General features: G+C 41.9%; 1 protein-coding gene across 1 annotated transcript in view; it reads left to right on the top strand.

Annotated features, from left to right (window-relative positions):
• Positions 1-16646, top strand: part of ABHD18 (abhydrolase domain containing 18) — a gene marked incomplete in the record, with an annotated part of 695491 nt that overhangs the window by 406400 nt on the left and 272445 nt on the right. The window contains 1 exon segment of the mRNA XM_044061749.1: positions 16427-16516. Coding sequence (XP_043917684.1) covers positions 16427-16516 — 90 coding nt within the window.

Genomic DNA, 16646 nt, shown 5'->3' with positions numbered 1-16646 from the left:
CTAGGTCCAAAGCTGCCGACGACACTTCTCCTAAGCTAGTCGCCAGTTCGCCGGTACTTCGCAGCCCCTGATACCTGCTACTTCAGATTCGCAGGCCTCTACTGAGACCCATTTGCCGCAAGAGAGATGCTTCAACTGTGGAACCTGCAGATGTGTCTACCTCGGATGGGTCCAGAGCCACTAAGCAGGCACTGGCTTCTGAGGGTGTATTCAGGTCTACTGACTTGCACATTAAACCAACGCTATCTTCTTCTTCTAGGCCTAAAACTTGAACCATGCCTAGGAAACTGACGCCCTGACAGCATGGTCAGGCCTCTATGCCTAAAAAACAAATGATAAGAATGGCTGAAGACCATATTACTTTAATCAGGGGAAGCCAACCTTCCCCCTCCAAGAGACCTAGGACTGAATTTGCTTATGATACTTCTGACCAGGATAAATTTCTGTCTCCTCTGATGAACAGGATTTTCCTTTATCTACCTATGAGGATTCTGATGCAGAGGACTGTATTCCCTCTGCTTCTCTCCCAGAGGATTTTTCTTTTGATGAAACCTTGCATACTCTTAGGGAGCATTTTCACTGGGAAAGCCAGGATTACTCTGATTCTAAAAAGTGGCTTAGAGATTTCTTACTCCTGCCCCAACACAGGCCTTTAGCTATCCCTCCTGTGCTGGACATTGTTGACGATGCCATCTCGGAATCTAGCTTGGCCCCTGACTCTTTACCTCCTGCTCCCAGAAAACCTGACGGATATTACAGGGTTCCTGATTCTCACAAGTTCCTTTTTAAAAATCTTACTGCAGATCCTGAGACCATTTCACAGGGACCCAAGGGCATTAAGGCTACTACTGCCAAAAATCCTACCCCCTCTGATAGAGATTCTGGGGCCCTGGATAGATGGGGTAAGAAGGTATACACCTCTGCAACATTGGCCATCAGGGCCTTAAATTGCCAGTTTCATATGTTAAAGTATCAGCAGCATATTATTGGATTGTTAAACAGAAAATGATGTTGATTCCTGATTGCGCTGAAAATAAGGATTTATAGGATTTAATGCATTCTGCTGAGCAGGTTGGAAAACATACTTTGCAATGTGGTTTTGATTAACTAGAGGCATCTTGCAGGGCTGCTGTCACTGGGTCTGTACTTAGAAGGCATGCTTGGCTTAAGGAGCAATCTTTGCCAGATCATGTTAAAACTAAATTGCTGGACCCACCTGTTTGGTGACAAAGCAGAAGAAGTTCTTAAAAAGATGGAGGAAAAAGCTAAATTTATGCAAACTGTTAAAGATTTCTTACAAGTACAGCCTCCTAGATTTTGTAGGCATTGGCCCTCAAAAAATTGGTCCTTTCCTGCCTCTTCCAGACCTTCTCAGTTCAAACCCAGAACCAGCAGAACACCCAGGCTCCAGTCCCAGGGTACGCACAGGTCTAAGCAGTGGGGGGCTCCCACTTCCAAATCAGGGAGTAGTAAGACTCCCCCCTATGGTAAGCTGTCTCAATGACTTAACTTTAAAACTTCCAAGCACTTCTCAACTGACTGCTCCTTTAGGGGGAAAGATTACTCTGCAAGCAAAAAATTGGGAACTCATTACCCAGGACAAATGGGTTTTAAACATAGTTTCCCAAGGATACAGATTCACTTCCATACGTTACCAAACCCAAACAGCTGGCCAGATCTACCCCCAAATCAGTGGGCAGAGGCTCAAAAGCAAGTACTCTCTCCCTTAAGATTAAAGGCTATTCAGACTGTACCAGAAGAGGAAAAGGGACAAGGTTTCTACTCAAGACTTTTCCTGGTACCCAGAAAAGACAACTCATGGCGTCCTATCCTGGACCTGTCTATCCTAAACACCTTTTTGGTGATTCCAAAATTCAAGATGCTAACTCTTCACCAGTTGCTTCCATGATAGACAAAGATGTTTGGTTGGCAACACTGGATTTAAAGGAAGCCTACCTGTACATCCCAATCAGGGAATCTTGCAGAAAATACCTACGCTTCAAAGCAGGCTGTGCATGCACTATCAGTTCTCTGCACTGCCCTTTGGCTTATCTACTGCGCCCAGGGTATTCACAAAGTACCTAGCTCCAGTCATTGCATTTTGCAGGCAAAGAAATATTCAAATATACCCATACCTGGACGACTGTCTTATTCAGGCAGAAAGCCAGGACATACTTCTGAATCATCTGGCATTTGCACAAAAGGTGTTAACTTGTCTGGGGTACACCATAAACGAAAAGAAATCACAGCTTGTACCCTGTCTACAAATTATATTCCTGGGAGCAAGCTTGAACACAACTTCCCAGATGGTTTTCCTCACACCAGAGAAACAAATTCATTTGCTTATTTATTTTATTTTACATTTGTTGACCGGGCTAGTCTAACTGGATATATGTCCATTTTCAGTAGAGGCCCGGGGAGAAAAGCTCCAATGGAATATTACATTGTTTATACAGAATAGACCATACAAGATTAGAATTTAAAAAACAAAGTTAGACAATATATGCAATGTACAACTATGATAGTAGCAAACAAGGAGAAAAAAGTCCTAATGTCTTTATACAAAGAAATAATAATAATTTTTTTTTTTTTTTTACCGTGGTAGTACTGTGTATATGAGAACATTTCACTACATAGATATTAAGAACAGGAAAGTTATGAGGGTGTAGGGTAAGAAAAAGAGACAGAGTAAGAGGGAAAGTTAATCTGGGTTGGTACAGGGTCAAAGCCATTGACTATTGAGATGCATAGTTAGTTGTCTTTTAAAAAGTGAGAGTGTAGACAAAGATGTGATATCAGAGGGTAGTTTGTTCCACATTTTTCCAACAGAGTTGGAAAAGAGGCAGTCCCCTGCTGAGTTATTAGGTTTGGGAGTATAAATCAGTAGTTTGTTTGAGGAGCGTAGCTGTTTCATGTTCTTGTAAGGTGTAACAAGGTTAGAGAGTATTGGTATTTTAGTTGGTTGGTGTAGAATTTTGTGAGCTATTAAGAGCTGTTGAAGTATTAATTTGTTGGTAAATTCAAGCCAACCTAGTTGTCTTAGGTTCAGGCAGTGGTGAGTTCGAAACTGGGATCCTGTAGCGAATCTAGCAATATTATAGTAGGATGTAGCAAGTTTCTTCAGGTTGCTTTTGGAGAGATTAGTATAGATGGGGAGGCATATAGAAGAGTAGAGATGAGGTGAGATCTAGCTAAGATGGTTCTTGTTTCATGTGTAAGGAAGGGTTTGATTCTGTAGAGGGAACCAATTTTTTTATTAACTACTTTTATTGTGTTGTTGATGTGCGAGTCAAAGCTTAGATTGTTGTCAACAGTTATTCCTAGTAATTTTGTTGTTGAGTCAGGAGAAATGAGAGTGCTATCAGTGGATGTGAGAGAGAAATTAAGTGGTGTACATTTACGGGTAGGTGGGAACAGTAACAGTTTGGTTTTCTTGGGGTTGAGGAGAAGGCAACGATCAGAGATCCATTTTTCAACAGAAGAAAAGACTTTTTGGGTAAGAGACTGAAGTTCATTTTGAGAGGTGGCAGTGCAGATTATAGTAGAATCATCTGCATATTGTATGCAAGTGGTGTTAGGGATAGCTGATTGGAGGTCATTAATAAAGATTGAAAATAAGAGTGGGCCTAGGATAGACCCTTGAGGTACGCCTAAAGAGATAGGTAGGAGATTAGATAGTGAATTCTTCCAGAGTACTGCCTGCTGACGGTTGTCAAGATAAGATGTGAACCAAGTTAAGGAAGGGGTGTCAAGTGAGAGAGATTTTAGTACGTGTAGGAGGAGTTTATGATTAACCATGTCGAAGGCTTTAGATAAGTCAATGAAGACTGAAGATGATAGGTAATTGTTGTTGCGGTTGTGGTTGATGGTGTTGGTAAAGGAGAGTAAGGCAGTGGTAGTACTGTGGGAAGGTCTGAATCCATGCTGGCTGTTAGCAAGTAGACTGTTTTGGAGAAGGTGGTTAAGAAGTTGTTTGTGGATACATTTCTCAATAATTTTGGCTAGAGGTGATAGTAGTGCTATTGGGCGATAGTTTGAAAGGTCATTACATTTCTCCCCTTTGTGTAGTGGGATAATGTGAGATATCTTACAGACAGAAGGGAAGATTCCTTCATTAATAGATCTATTTATTAGAATAGAAATAGGGTAAGCAATGGCTTTGGCTCCAATTTGCAAGAATTCAGCAGGAAGTTTGTCTGCAGAGGGGGTGGTAGGTTTAAGTTTTTGTAGCAGAGATGAGACAAAGGACATAGATATAAGTTGTAAGTGAAGAGTAGGAGGAGTATTTGTGGTAGGTAAGAATAGTTTAGAGGTGTCAGGGGATAGGTGACTAGCAAGAGTTTGGATGGTATTAGTGAAGAAAGAATTGAAGTCATTGGCAATTTGTGTGGGATTGTCTGGGTTGGAGTCCTGAGGGTTGGGTGTGATAGACTGGCTTGGGGATAAGAGATTATTTATACTGGCCCAGAATTTTTTAGGTTCATTGTTGGAGGTTTGTTGTAATTGAAGGTAGTAGTTCTTTTTGTCTGTCAGTATGGCTTTTTTGTACTATTCCTAAGCTCTTTGAAGTATTGGTGGTCTGATAGGTTTTTTGTGGTATGCCATTTTGCCCAAGATTTGTTTCTGAGAATTAATTTTTGCCTAGTACTGTTGGTCAGCCAGGGTACTGCTTTAGCTTTGGTTCTAATAGTATGACTTGGGGCATGGTGATCCAGGATAGACAAGAAAGTGGAATTAAAGTAATCTACTGCCTCGTTAAGTGGGAGATATTTTATTGGGGACCAATTACATAGTCTTAACTCAGTTAGAAAATGCTCAAAGTTAAATTGCTTTTTGGAGCGTAAGGTTCTGTAGGTAGTAGGTAAGATTAGGTTGGTTTTATGTCTAATAATATATGTTAATGAATGGTCACTTAGGTCTTCTGGTAGGGTACCTGCTTGGTAGTTCTGTTGGGGAGTATTAGTGAGTATCCAGTCTAAGGTGGTTTCATTATTGTTGGTTTTGTTAGTTCTAGTAGGACTATTGATGAGTTGTATGAAGCCATAGAGGTTTATATGGGAGGTAGGATTTGTATTGTTACAGGTAAACCAATCAATGTTAGTCACCTAAGACTAATGTTTCTTGTGGGAGGTTGGTGGAGAGTGAACTGAGGATACATTCAAGGGTATTAAGGTTATTTCCTGGAGGGAGATAAGCACAAATGATATTTATAGCTTTGGAAGTGTTGACTTGAAGTTTGGAGCTGATTATTTCGGCATTATTTTCTACGGTAAGAGTCAGATTGAGATTACTAAGCTGGAATTTTGTTTTGTATACAATTGCTACCCCTCCACCCTTTTTGGCAGTGCGATCAAGTCTAATGATGCTATACCCAGGTGGAGTGATTTCATTGTCTTTAATGGTTGGCTTGAGCCATGTTTCAGTTAAACATAAAATGTCAAATTGATGGATTTCTAGGAGGGCATGGACTTGAGTGATTTTATTGCAAATACTTCGTATGTTTAGATGGGCAATAGTGAGGGAGTTGCTAGATATGGAAGATATTAGAGAATGAGGTTTGTCTTGTTTTTTGTGGACATTGGTATTGGTATGGTGTGGGCCAGAGTTAGGATGAATATCTCCGTCCAATAGTGAGTGGAGGAGTTTATAATATTTTGCTAGGGGAAGTTTGTAAATGCAGTTAAATACTTTCCTAGTTTTTAGTTTGCTTGATTTGAAGTGTGCTAGTCTGTGGTATTTAGCTAGTGGGTAGTTAAGCTGATAGGTGAGATTTAAGAAGGTGAGAGAGAAAGGAGATATAGATGTAGAGGTATATTTAGAGAGAAAAGGAAGAGAAGAGTTAAGTGGGTATTCGTAGGATGTAAAGAGGTAAGTAGTGACAAGAAAAGATAGAAGTGTTAAGGAGATAAGTAATTTAAGTTGTGAAGGAAAGAAAGTTGTACACATTGTAATGATAGGGATAGTGAACAAAGGGATGAGAAGTAGAGTATGGGTACAGATGGGGAAGGGTAGGAAGATTAGGTAAGAAGGGGAGGAGCTAGATATGTTAATTAGTGGGTGTGTGGTACACTAGAGGTTCGAAGTGGATTATTGAGTTAACAATTTGAGTGGATTGAAGAAGATAGGGGAGTGTCTACTAGATAAATAAGTGTAGGACCACTGGGGGTGGGTGGGAATTGGGGGCAGGGTAGGGGAGCGGAGTGAGGGCTTAACAGGCGAGTTCAGACAGGTGAGCAAGAAGTTAGCAAAAACCTAACAGTAAGCAGCTAACTGCTGTGTACCTTTAGTAGGGAAGGAGTAGGTCTAGGAGGATAGGTGATAGTGGACGTGGAGGTAAGTGGTAGTAGAGAGCAAAGGCAAGAGAGAGTAGCAGGGAGATAGGGCAGGAAGCCAGTTCACCAGCAAGGGATAGAGCGTTGGCTTCTTTAGATACCAGGAAAGGGGGTAAGATTTAGGTGCAAACCTGGTTTAGAATGGTATCAAGTGGACGGAAAGAGTTACCAACAGAGGCAGGTGGGCAGAGAGAAATGTATCAAGGTTTGGGAAGATTCCTAGGGATAGTAGCAGGAGGAGGCACAAGAATGACAAAATGTTTATAAATTACCACTTTATTTGATATCACATACTTTCTTGCCTCCTTGTAAACAGGGTTCAATAAGCAGGACGGCAAGTCTTTAAGGTATAGAGGAGTAGTAAGGATGTGGTTTGCAGGGAGTCCTTTCACCAGGTAGGTATGTTCACAAGATATTACTGTAGGTTAAAGGTTTCTAACCTAGGAACAGAGGGGACAAGAAAAAAGATAGTGAAGGGGTAGGAAATACATTTAAATAATAGGGTAATACACACAGTGCATGCAGTTCATAATAGGCAACAGGTATTTAAAACTACAGTCAGGGTAATACTCTAATATTTGACAACTTACTTCAAACTAGTGGCCACAAAAACCCAGCTATCTGCAAGGCAAATACTGCAAGCCTTGGGGTTCATGGCCTCGTGCATTCTACTAATTCCATATGCAAGACTGCATGTGAGGAAACTACAGTGGTATCTAAAAAGTATATGGTGTCAACATTCTCAGGATCTAAAAGCAATGATTCCTATCATACCTTACCTATGGTTAGAATTCCTTTGGTGGGCAGAGGCCTGCCACCAAAACAAGGGACTACTATTCCCTCTACCCCCTGCCGCCCAAACCCTAACAACAGACACATCAGACTATGCATGGGGGGGGGGCGGGCTCACCTGGCAGGGAAGTGCATTCAGGGCAAATGGAACCCAAGTCAAATGCACCTGCATATCAATCAAAAAGAAATGTTAGCTGTACAGAATGCTTTGACAGCCTTAAAAGGACCACATTTGTCCAGGACAATTAATGGTAAAGACGGACAACACCACTGTTATGTGGTACATAAACAAGCAGGGGGGTACCCATTCTTACCCTCTCTGCAGATTAGCCATGGCTCTGTGGAACACAGCTTGAGCTACCAAGTTCATCTACAGGCTCAATTCCTGCCAGGAAAACTAAATACACTGGCAGATGAACTAAGCAGAAATCTCATGGACCCACACGAGTGGAAACTGGAACCAAAAATTTTCACCATTGATCAACAAATGGGGGATCCCAGATATAGACCTGTTGGCCTCCCCCCAGAACTGTCAGTTGGACAAATTCTGCACAAGGACTCCCCACAAACAATCTTGGAAAGTGGATGCTGTGTCCTTCAGCTGGAAAAATCTATCAGTTTATGCCTTTCCTCTCCTGCCTCTCCTCTCCAAAGAAGTACTACTAAAGATCAAACAGGACAAACCAAGGATGATACTGATTGCACCAGACTGGCCACACCAACACTGGTACCCCCTCTTGCCCAGTGTGTCACAGCTGGCCCCATGGCACCTACCTCACACCCCTACCCTGCTGTCTCAGCAGGAGAGCCAGATTCTGCACCCCCAGCTTCAAACCCTGAACCTGGCAGCCTGGCTAATTACCTAATCTCTCCGTTACTATCCCTCAGTAAACAAGTGTTGGATGTCATTTTGGAGGCAAGGAGGCCTAGCACTAGAAAATCTTATGCTGAAAAATGGAAAAGATTCTGTGCCTGGAACCAAACTCAAGGGATGGCCACAGCAGCACCCAATTTACCTGAGATTCTTCAATACTTAACTGAGATGCTTCACAAGGGCCTTTCCTTTTCCTCCATCAAAATTCAAGCCTCAGCCATTTCATCTCATTACAACACAGAACCACCCCTCTTTTCTCACCCACTGCTCAAGCAGTTCCTCAGAGGGGCCAAAAACTTACCACCACCCAGGAGAGCCCCAACTCCAGCCTGGGACCTTAATTTTGTAATGGAAAAACTCACTCTCCCTCCTTTTGAGCCAGCTGCAACTGCATAGTTAAAATTCCTTTCTTGGAAAACAGCTTTCCTTTTGGCAATCACTTCAGCAAGAAGGGTATCTGAATTACTGGCACTTATGGCAGTGGAGCCTTTCATCATCTTTCATGCGGACAGGGTGTCCTTCAGGACCAATCCCTCTTTCATGCCCAAGGTGGTATCCAGTGTGGCTCTTAATCAGTCCATTCATTTGCCAACCTTCTTTTCTAATCCACAGAACAAAGGGGAATGGATACTGCACTCCTTAGATGTGCACAGACAACTTAGAGTTTACTTGGACAGGACTAAACCTCAAAGGAAATCTGAACAGCTGCTGGTGGTATTTGCTGCAGGGGCAGAGGGGAAGGCTATTTCAAAGCAAACCATTTCTAAATGGATAGGCCATTGCATTCATTTCTGCTATAAGCACCATGGAAAACCTATCCCACAGGGGATTAGACCCCATTCAACCAGAGCTGCATCTACCTCTACAGCCTTTCTCAGAGGTGTCCCTACCGGAGACATCATAGAAGCTGCTACCTGGAGTTCTGTACATACTTTCACCAAGCATTACCATTTGCCAATTTTCTCAAAATCCAGAGCTGGCTTTGCCACTGCAGTCTTGCAGGGCCTTATATCTGGTCCTAATGCTATCTAAATTCCTCCTCCCATCCTTAGCTTTGGGAATCTACCCAAATGTGATGACTGCAACAGTGAAACACGAAGAACATAGTACAGTTGTATACACTTAACCATAAATGTAGATGTTCGAGTGTATTCACTGTTGTAGTCCTGGTTACCCTCTCTCCAGCCCCCTGACTTCTTTTGGCTATACCTCTATCTTCCTGTACTATACTTAAAATCTTTTTGGTGTATTTGCTTTTTTATTGGAGGTATAACCTTGTATATTTATATTTAATTGCTCCCCATTAAGGGGGGCACCTGACATCTGGGGCAAGAAAAACTGATGTAATGGTGTCGGCTGCATGCTTTATACCCCTGACTACCTGATGTCACAGAAGATGAGACGGCAACCAACGCAGGACCCAAGGTTTTGATAATCAGGCCAACTGAGGGCTACTGCAAGCAGATAACCCAAATGTGATGACTGCAACAGTGAATACACTCGAACATCTACATTTATGGTAAGTGTACACAACTGTATTTTATTAGTCTCTTTCTCAGATAACAAAAAAGGTGCACCGATATCTAAAGTTACTTTGTCAAAATGGCTTACTGACATAACTTACGCATATAATTCTTAGCATAAACAGTTGCCAGGAAGGATTAGGGCTCACTCAACAAAAGCTATGTCTGCTTCGGCCGCTTTCAGCCCAGATTGCCTTTGGACTCATTCTGTGCTGCAGCCACTTGGATCAATCCTCATACCTTCACCTCTCATTACAAAGTAGACGTGGCCTCCCGGAACACAGCTTCATTTGGTTCCACTGTTCTGAAGAGCTTATTCCCTTGAGCCACCCAAGAAAGAAGGTGCTGGTGATGCTGCCTCAACCAGCAAGAATGAAGGCGAGATGGGACAACATAACATTAAGAAGTTATGCACTCACCATAACATTCCATGTTTGTTGTCCATAGTCTCGCCTTCATTCTTGCGTCCCACCTTCCTTCCCCCAACCTTCGCTCCTGGAGGATCGATAGGAATTCTGTATTGATTAAAAAAAAAACGTGCTCTGGTTTCCTTCTTGCCTCACGAGATATAGGCTAGGAATTATTATGATCGCCTTTATTATATCAGCTACTAATATGTTAGTAATCTGCAAACAAGATCTGGGTAATCTTCCCTAGGCATCATGGGATAGGGTATAGCCTTGAGCCAGTGGAAGCTCTCGCACTTTAGTACTAGGCCGAGTCAGAACCAATCCTCTGTTCTGAACCCAACCAGCAAGAATGAAGAAGAGGAGATGGGCAACAAACATGGGATGTTATGGTGAGTACATGACTTCTTATTTTTCCATGTTGGGCAGATTGTTTTATAGGTCCATAGGTGTTTACTAGTCCAATGACCACAAGGCCCTTTTTATGCCTAGCCATGCATCCCAAATCTCTGACAAGTTCGGATTCCCCTGATAAATGTAAGCAGGGACTTGGGAGATGAAACATTTGCAAGCAGGGGCCTTGGAGATGAACCATTTACAGGTTCTCTGTGCCTATTAAAGACTGGTACCAAGCTAGGGATGAAATTCCTGTTCCCCATCCAGTTGTCCAAGTTATGCTTGAATAGGGTTATGGAGCCTGCCTGTTCCAGAGACTGGGTAGTCTCTGGCATACATACCTGTCTCTCCAGTAGGTCTTATTTATATCACAAGCAAGGTTTAAGTCTTTAGAATGGGTAATTTTTGTGCTGTTTGTTTTGCTGATATGTAGGAGGTCCATTAGAGTGGGGTCTGACAATGCTTCATATGCCAGGCATAGATCTGCCCTCAACAGCCTGTAGAAGACAGAATACAGGGATAGGGCATTGAGGTGGTCTGCATAGGACATTTTACTTATGCCCTGTATTCTTTTAATGAAGAACCTCTGTGGATGTTCCATTTGTTGGATATACATGATTAGGTACATACCAAAGGGGGCATTGTACTCCATGATAGATCTGATGAATGCCGAATACAGTGGAACAATGACTTCCTTGGACCTAGATGCCATACCTTTGTTTAAGTTAAGCAGTATAGAATAATTTCCTCACTACTGTAGATGCATGATTGTCAAAGGCTAGATTACTGTCTGCGTGTCCACTTGTCCCTGATTACTGGGTCAGCTGTAAGGGGTATGTTGTCAATATGATAGTTACCGGGGTTGGATGACTTCCCGAAGGATACTATTATGCATTTCTTGGAATTTAGTTTTAGTCCATGGCTCTGACACCAGTTGTTTGTCTGCGTCAGCCCTTCCTGTAGAACATTTGTGTCAGTATGAGATTCAGTGACAGCTCCTAATTTGCAATCATCTGCAAATGTAGTCAGCCAGAGACCACTGACATTGGCCTCGACTTAAGAGAAGTAAATGCCAAAAAGGAGTTTTCCAAGGACTGATCCCTGAGGGACTTCACTTGTGACTGGCCTCTTTGTAGAGGTGGTCTCCCCAATGTTAACTTCCTGAGTCCTGTCTGTGAGCCTGGTGGCTGTCCACCGGCTGACATATGGGTTTGTACCTAACTTCTTGAGTTTGTCAACAATGGCCGAGTGGGTTATTGTGTCAAATGCCCTGGCCAAGTCAAGTTAGGCACTATGAACCATTTTGCCTTCATCCATTGCTTTGGTGACTTTCTCAAAGAAGTCTACCAGGTTGAGTAGGCATGACGTGCCCTTGATGAAACCAAATTGGGTTGAGTCCAGTGTCTGGAGGTTTACTGTGTCATTATTGACCATTTCCATGATAATTCTTTCCATGGCTTTGCACATAAGACTAATGAGACTTATAGGTCTGTAGTTTCCAGGGTCTGTAGATGTCCCACCTTTGCTGCTGTTCTCTATTCATGAAGCATGAAGCCTGTTTGGAGGTTGCAGTTAAATAGCAATTCCAGAGGGCCTGATAGCTCATGTTTCATGCTATTTAGCAGGCATCCTGGGATATTGTCTGGGCCTGTTGATGCAGTGCTCTTGGCCTTAGAGAGAGAGCATTAAGGACTTGTTCCTTAGTGATAGCAGGGGGAGTTATATTGATGGTATTTCCTGAAGGAGAGTTGAGAGGGAGAGAGGAGTAAAGTTGAAGCTAAATTTGTCAGCCATTGGGTTTGCTATATCTTTTGGCTCAGTTTAGGTGGCTACATTTGCAATGATTTCCGCAGACAATTGTGTATGGCCTGAATATAGCTAAAGAATGCCTTGTGGTTGTCCTAGGCCTGGGGTGGCCAAATTTACCTCACATTTGGCTTTGCTAGACTTTTTTGTCCTGTGAGTTGTTTATTTAGTTTGGGAGTGCTTTTATCCTTCTGCGTGCTCCATCTTCTAATTTTTGCCATGATTTTCTTCCTTCTGTTATATAGCTTATTGATTTTGTGATTCCATCAGGGTGGCTTGTTTTTTGAGTTAGTTTTGTACTTCTTCCTGGTGTGTACAGCTGCCTTTATGTAGCCAATAAGATGCTTGTATAAGGTTTCTGTGAAGAGTGCTGCATAGGTAGCAGTGTTCTCAGGGTTTATGGGGGCTTCAAATTCTGCTAGGTTGTCATTTAGTAACAGGAAGTTAGCCTTAGAGTAGTTCCTGAATATTCCAGGATTAGCTGGAGATTCAGGTTTTATTTTTTACTTCAAATGAGTCCATTTTGTGATCTGACCTTACCAGAAAAGACATTACACTAAGGGGTGTGGTGCAGCAGTCTCTCATTAGTGAGAGAAATAGATCCAGTATGGTTGCACCCCTGGTTGGTGTAATGACAGTCTGGTCCAGGGAGTTTGTGTTTACAAAATCCAGGAATATCTGTGTCTGTATGTTTGGTGATGTATAGGATTCACAGTTAATAATGGGGTAATTAAAGTCACCAATGAATATGGTATTTTGTTGGATGATGAATGTTTCCGGTAAGTTTAAATACATGGTATAGGTTTCCTGGGTTCATAGAGGGGGACCTATAGCTTGCAAGGAAGTGGTATTGGATTTTGCCTGTGGTAATTTTAAGATGGAGTAGCTCAAGTGCATTGCCCTGTTTGACCAGCCTTGAGGTATATTTATTTTTGATGTAGATCTAGACACCTCCACCTTTAGTCCCTGTCTGTATAGTAGCTGGTCTAAATGTGTGGAAGACGTCTTAACCTTGCACTGTTTTTCTCTTATTTATTCCTCAACTTCACGGCCCTTTTCCTCCCTATTTACATTGTCCTCTGTAAAGCAACAACAATAAAGCATTTACAATTTTTATAATTCCCCTTACTTCTGTAACAGAAGCCTACCTTCTCATACTGTGATGGTTTCACTTACAAAAATGATTCTCTCACGTTTGAATAAAGCTTGCTGGAGTCGCCCAATTACTGACATCATCGAGGCCAGGCAGTGCAGGTACTTTTTTTTTTAATCGGTTCCCTCCCCAAAGTGACATCACCACAGCCGTCATCTGATTCTAACTAAAATAATAAGACCCACCCATTCTGTGATGTCATGGCTCCCTTGTCCTTCCCCCAGCCTGAGTGCTGTTCATTTTATTCAGTAGTAGTGTAGTAACATCGATGTTTGGAAACACAGAAATTTGGTATGGATACTTGTACATTCTGCACAGCAAATGATGCTTAGGTGGTGTATCGCTTGCATACTTCTATGTTGTATTTGCACCAGATACCGCTAGTGTGCAGTGCAGGAATAGAAAGATTAAAACATTACCCTGGTATCAGAGGTGGCAGTGAACATATTCATAGTGGCTTAACATGACAGTAGCTCTAAGCAAGCACCATGTGAAACCTGAACAAGCACCTAGAATTATTCAGTGCAGCTTCCACACCTCAAGTCTGAAAATGAATTCACATACTCACATTAACAGGAGTAGCTGCATATTGATGGCTAAAGGTGTATGGGCATGTCGGGTGGTTACTACACTGCAAAACTGGTATGTAATGGTGGAGATATTTGGAAGGCATGAGCAAACACACCAGTATATTAAGGCCATAGCACCAATTGAACTGGAGGCTAGCAAATAGATTTAGTAAGGGATTTTGACCATGCACAAATATTTCAACAGTGAATATTTGCAGTGGCATCCATTATCTGATTCAAGGTAAGTTAACCTTGATGTCCTTTATTTAAAAAATAAAATCAATAAAAAATTTACTTTGTTATAAGTGGCTTCTGGACACAAGAAAAAGGAAGGGGGAAATATGGCAATGTGGTTTATATGTACAAAGTCAAATCCAGGGACACTGCAAAAGTTTTTTTTTTTTTGCAAACCAACCAGTGGAGTAAAAACATATTAAAGGCGAACACTGCATACCAACACACTTTGCACATGTAAATCTCAATTTTTAACAAGGTGGAAGCATGAAGTGATACATTAACACTTAAATTAATAAAAATCTAAATTGGTTAATAGTATAAATGTTTTATTCTTTAGCTCCTTGGTGCAAGACCTTACTGGATGTGATTGCAGTCAAGTAAGGCCATGGCTATAGTGCAGCAAAAAAATGTCCCCTCCAACAAAGGAAATGCTAGAGCAAAGATTAAATTACACGAGTCAAGCACCCTGCTGAGATCCGCCAATCAATGGAATTACCAGGTCAAATTACCCTCAGGACTTTGACAGCTAGGGAAGCTAAGTGTTATGGGGGAGGGGAGAAGTAAATGGACTGGAATTCATTGTCTCACAAATTAGTGCCATTTAAACTAAATTAGAAAAAAAGGCAGCAGTAAACAGCACTTTGTGTGTGTTCTGTGGCATTTGCACTGTTTCTGTTTTAAGTAGTCGTCCAGCAGCAGGGAATGTTACTTACACTGTTCTATTTTACTCAGTACTTTGTACGCACGCAACATCTATGAAATGACAGGAACTTTAGGCAAACTGAGGCCTGCATGATGTAACATTTTTGAGCCAAACAATGATTTCTGGGATACTGGATGGCAACCTGATTTATCCAAACCACGTCAATATGCCAGCCTCCAGGTGGTCAGAGTCTGGAATTACATATAAAAATATTTAAAATCCTGTAAATAATCCCAGAGTGCTGTTAAAGTGTAGGAAACATCATGCCATGATGTTTTAAACATGTCTTTTAAGTCTGTGGGTGCGGTACTCTAAACTATGTCTCGGTGACCGCATAGATGTCAGCATTCTCTAGTGTTATCTTTTCAGACTCTCTTTTTCAACTGTCAAAAGTCTTTAGCAACTGTTAAGAAGCATCTGCTCAATCTGGATCTCAAATAAACTTTCAGAAGTCTTCTCTTCCCTTCTCATAGAATGATTTTCCTGGGATGTTTGCTGGACTGTGCCTTGGGAAGAGTCTTTCTTCCTCCGGGCAAAGTAGAATTGTTTCAGCAGTTCTTCCTGAGTTTCTGCACTCAAGACTGTGCATCTGCAAGGGAGTTTCTTAGGATTCTGTGATACATAGCATTGATGATTCACATGCTTCCCTGGCCAGACTACACATGAGGAGAATACAATGCTATATCAGATCATTCTGGACTCAGAATATGCACCCTTTGTCCTTTCAGATCCCAGTTTTGAGATGTGTTAAGAGGAAGATTGAATGGTGTGTTGACCAGATAGCTTGCATTCCAGGTCTTTCATTCCCCCTTACACCCCCACTCAGTCAGCACAGACACTTCAGAGATGATCTGGGAAGAGGTTTCAAAAGATTTCTACTTTCACTTCCCAAGAATCAAAAATTCAAAGTAGTATTCCACCGTGCTAAAAGGTGTGAACAATAAGATGCAGTAGTTGCATACACTGTGCTTAAGTTATCGTGTTATTTAGTTTTAAGGGAAGTTGTGCTTTTTTCTCTTATCTGTAACAGATCTATATGAGTATGTTTTGTTGCACAGCATTTTTCTGTTTTTATCACAAAGATTAATTGCAGTAGTAGAAATGATATATTGTTTAACAGGTAAGGGGTGGCCGCGGTGGTGCAGCGGTTAGTGTTGCCACCTCACAGCAAGAGGTTCTCCGGTTCGATCTTCAGTTGGGGTGCCTTCTGTACGGAGTCTGCATGTCCTCCCTGTGGTGGCATGGGTTTCTTCCGGGTGCTCCGGTTTCCTCTCACATCCCAAAGACTTGCTATAGGTGGATTGGACACTCTAAATTGGCCCTAGGTGTGACTGTGTGCATGTGTGTGCCTTCTGTGGATGGTTGGGCGCCAAGCTGGCAACTCGACACCATAAAAAACTCCACTGCCAATCATGAGCGGACAGGTGATCCGCTGTGGCGACCCCTAACCGGGAAAAGCCAAAAGAAGGTTTGCATTGTTTATATTTTTCTCTAAATGTTTGCTACAGTGATTTGTCTTCTGTCAGATAAAAACCTAAGTTACAAAATTTATGGTGAACATTGACCATGCTTTTTTAGTGATCCTTCAATGTAGGTGGAAATGGGAAAAATTATATTTCTTCTGCAATTTACAGATGGCTTCACTGGCAGTAACTAACTGGTCCAAGCCAATACCTTTGATTCCATGTCTGTCGTGGTCTACAGCTTCTGGGGTATTTACCACGGTAAGAATGAAATTTTGACATTTCTTTTACTGCAGTTAGCAAATGTGAAAGATAGTATTACAGTGGTGAATACAAGCATGAATAAATTTTCTCATAGTAGTGCTAGTAAGTTCAAAATAAACGAGCTTTT

The sequence above is a fragment of the Protopterus annectens genome, chromosome 2.part0, assembly GCF_019279795.1.
Source record: "Protopterus annectens isolate FY-2018-M chromosome 2.part0, PAN1.0, whole genome shotgun sequence".
NCBI classification, from domain to species: Eukaryota; Metazoa; Chordata; order Ceratodontiformes; family Protopteridae; genus Protopterus; species Protopterus annectens.
The sequence above is the reverse complement of the archived record's forward strand: the minus strand, read 5'-3'. Positions and strand labels throughout refer to the sequence as shown.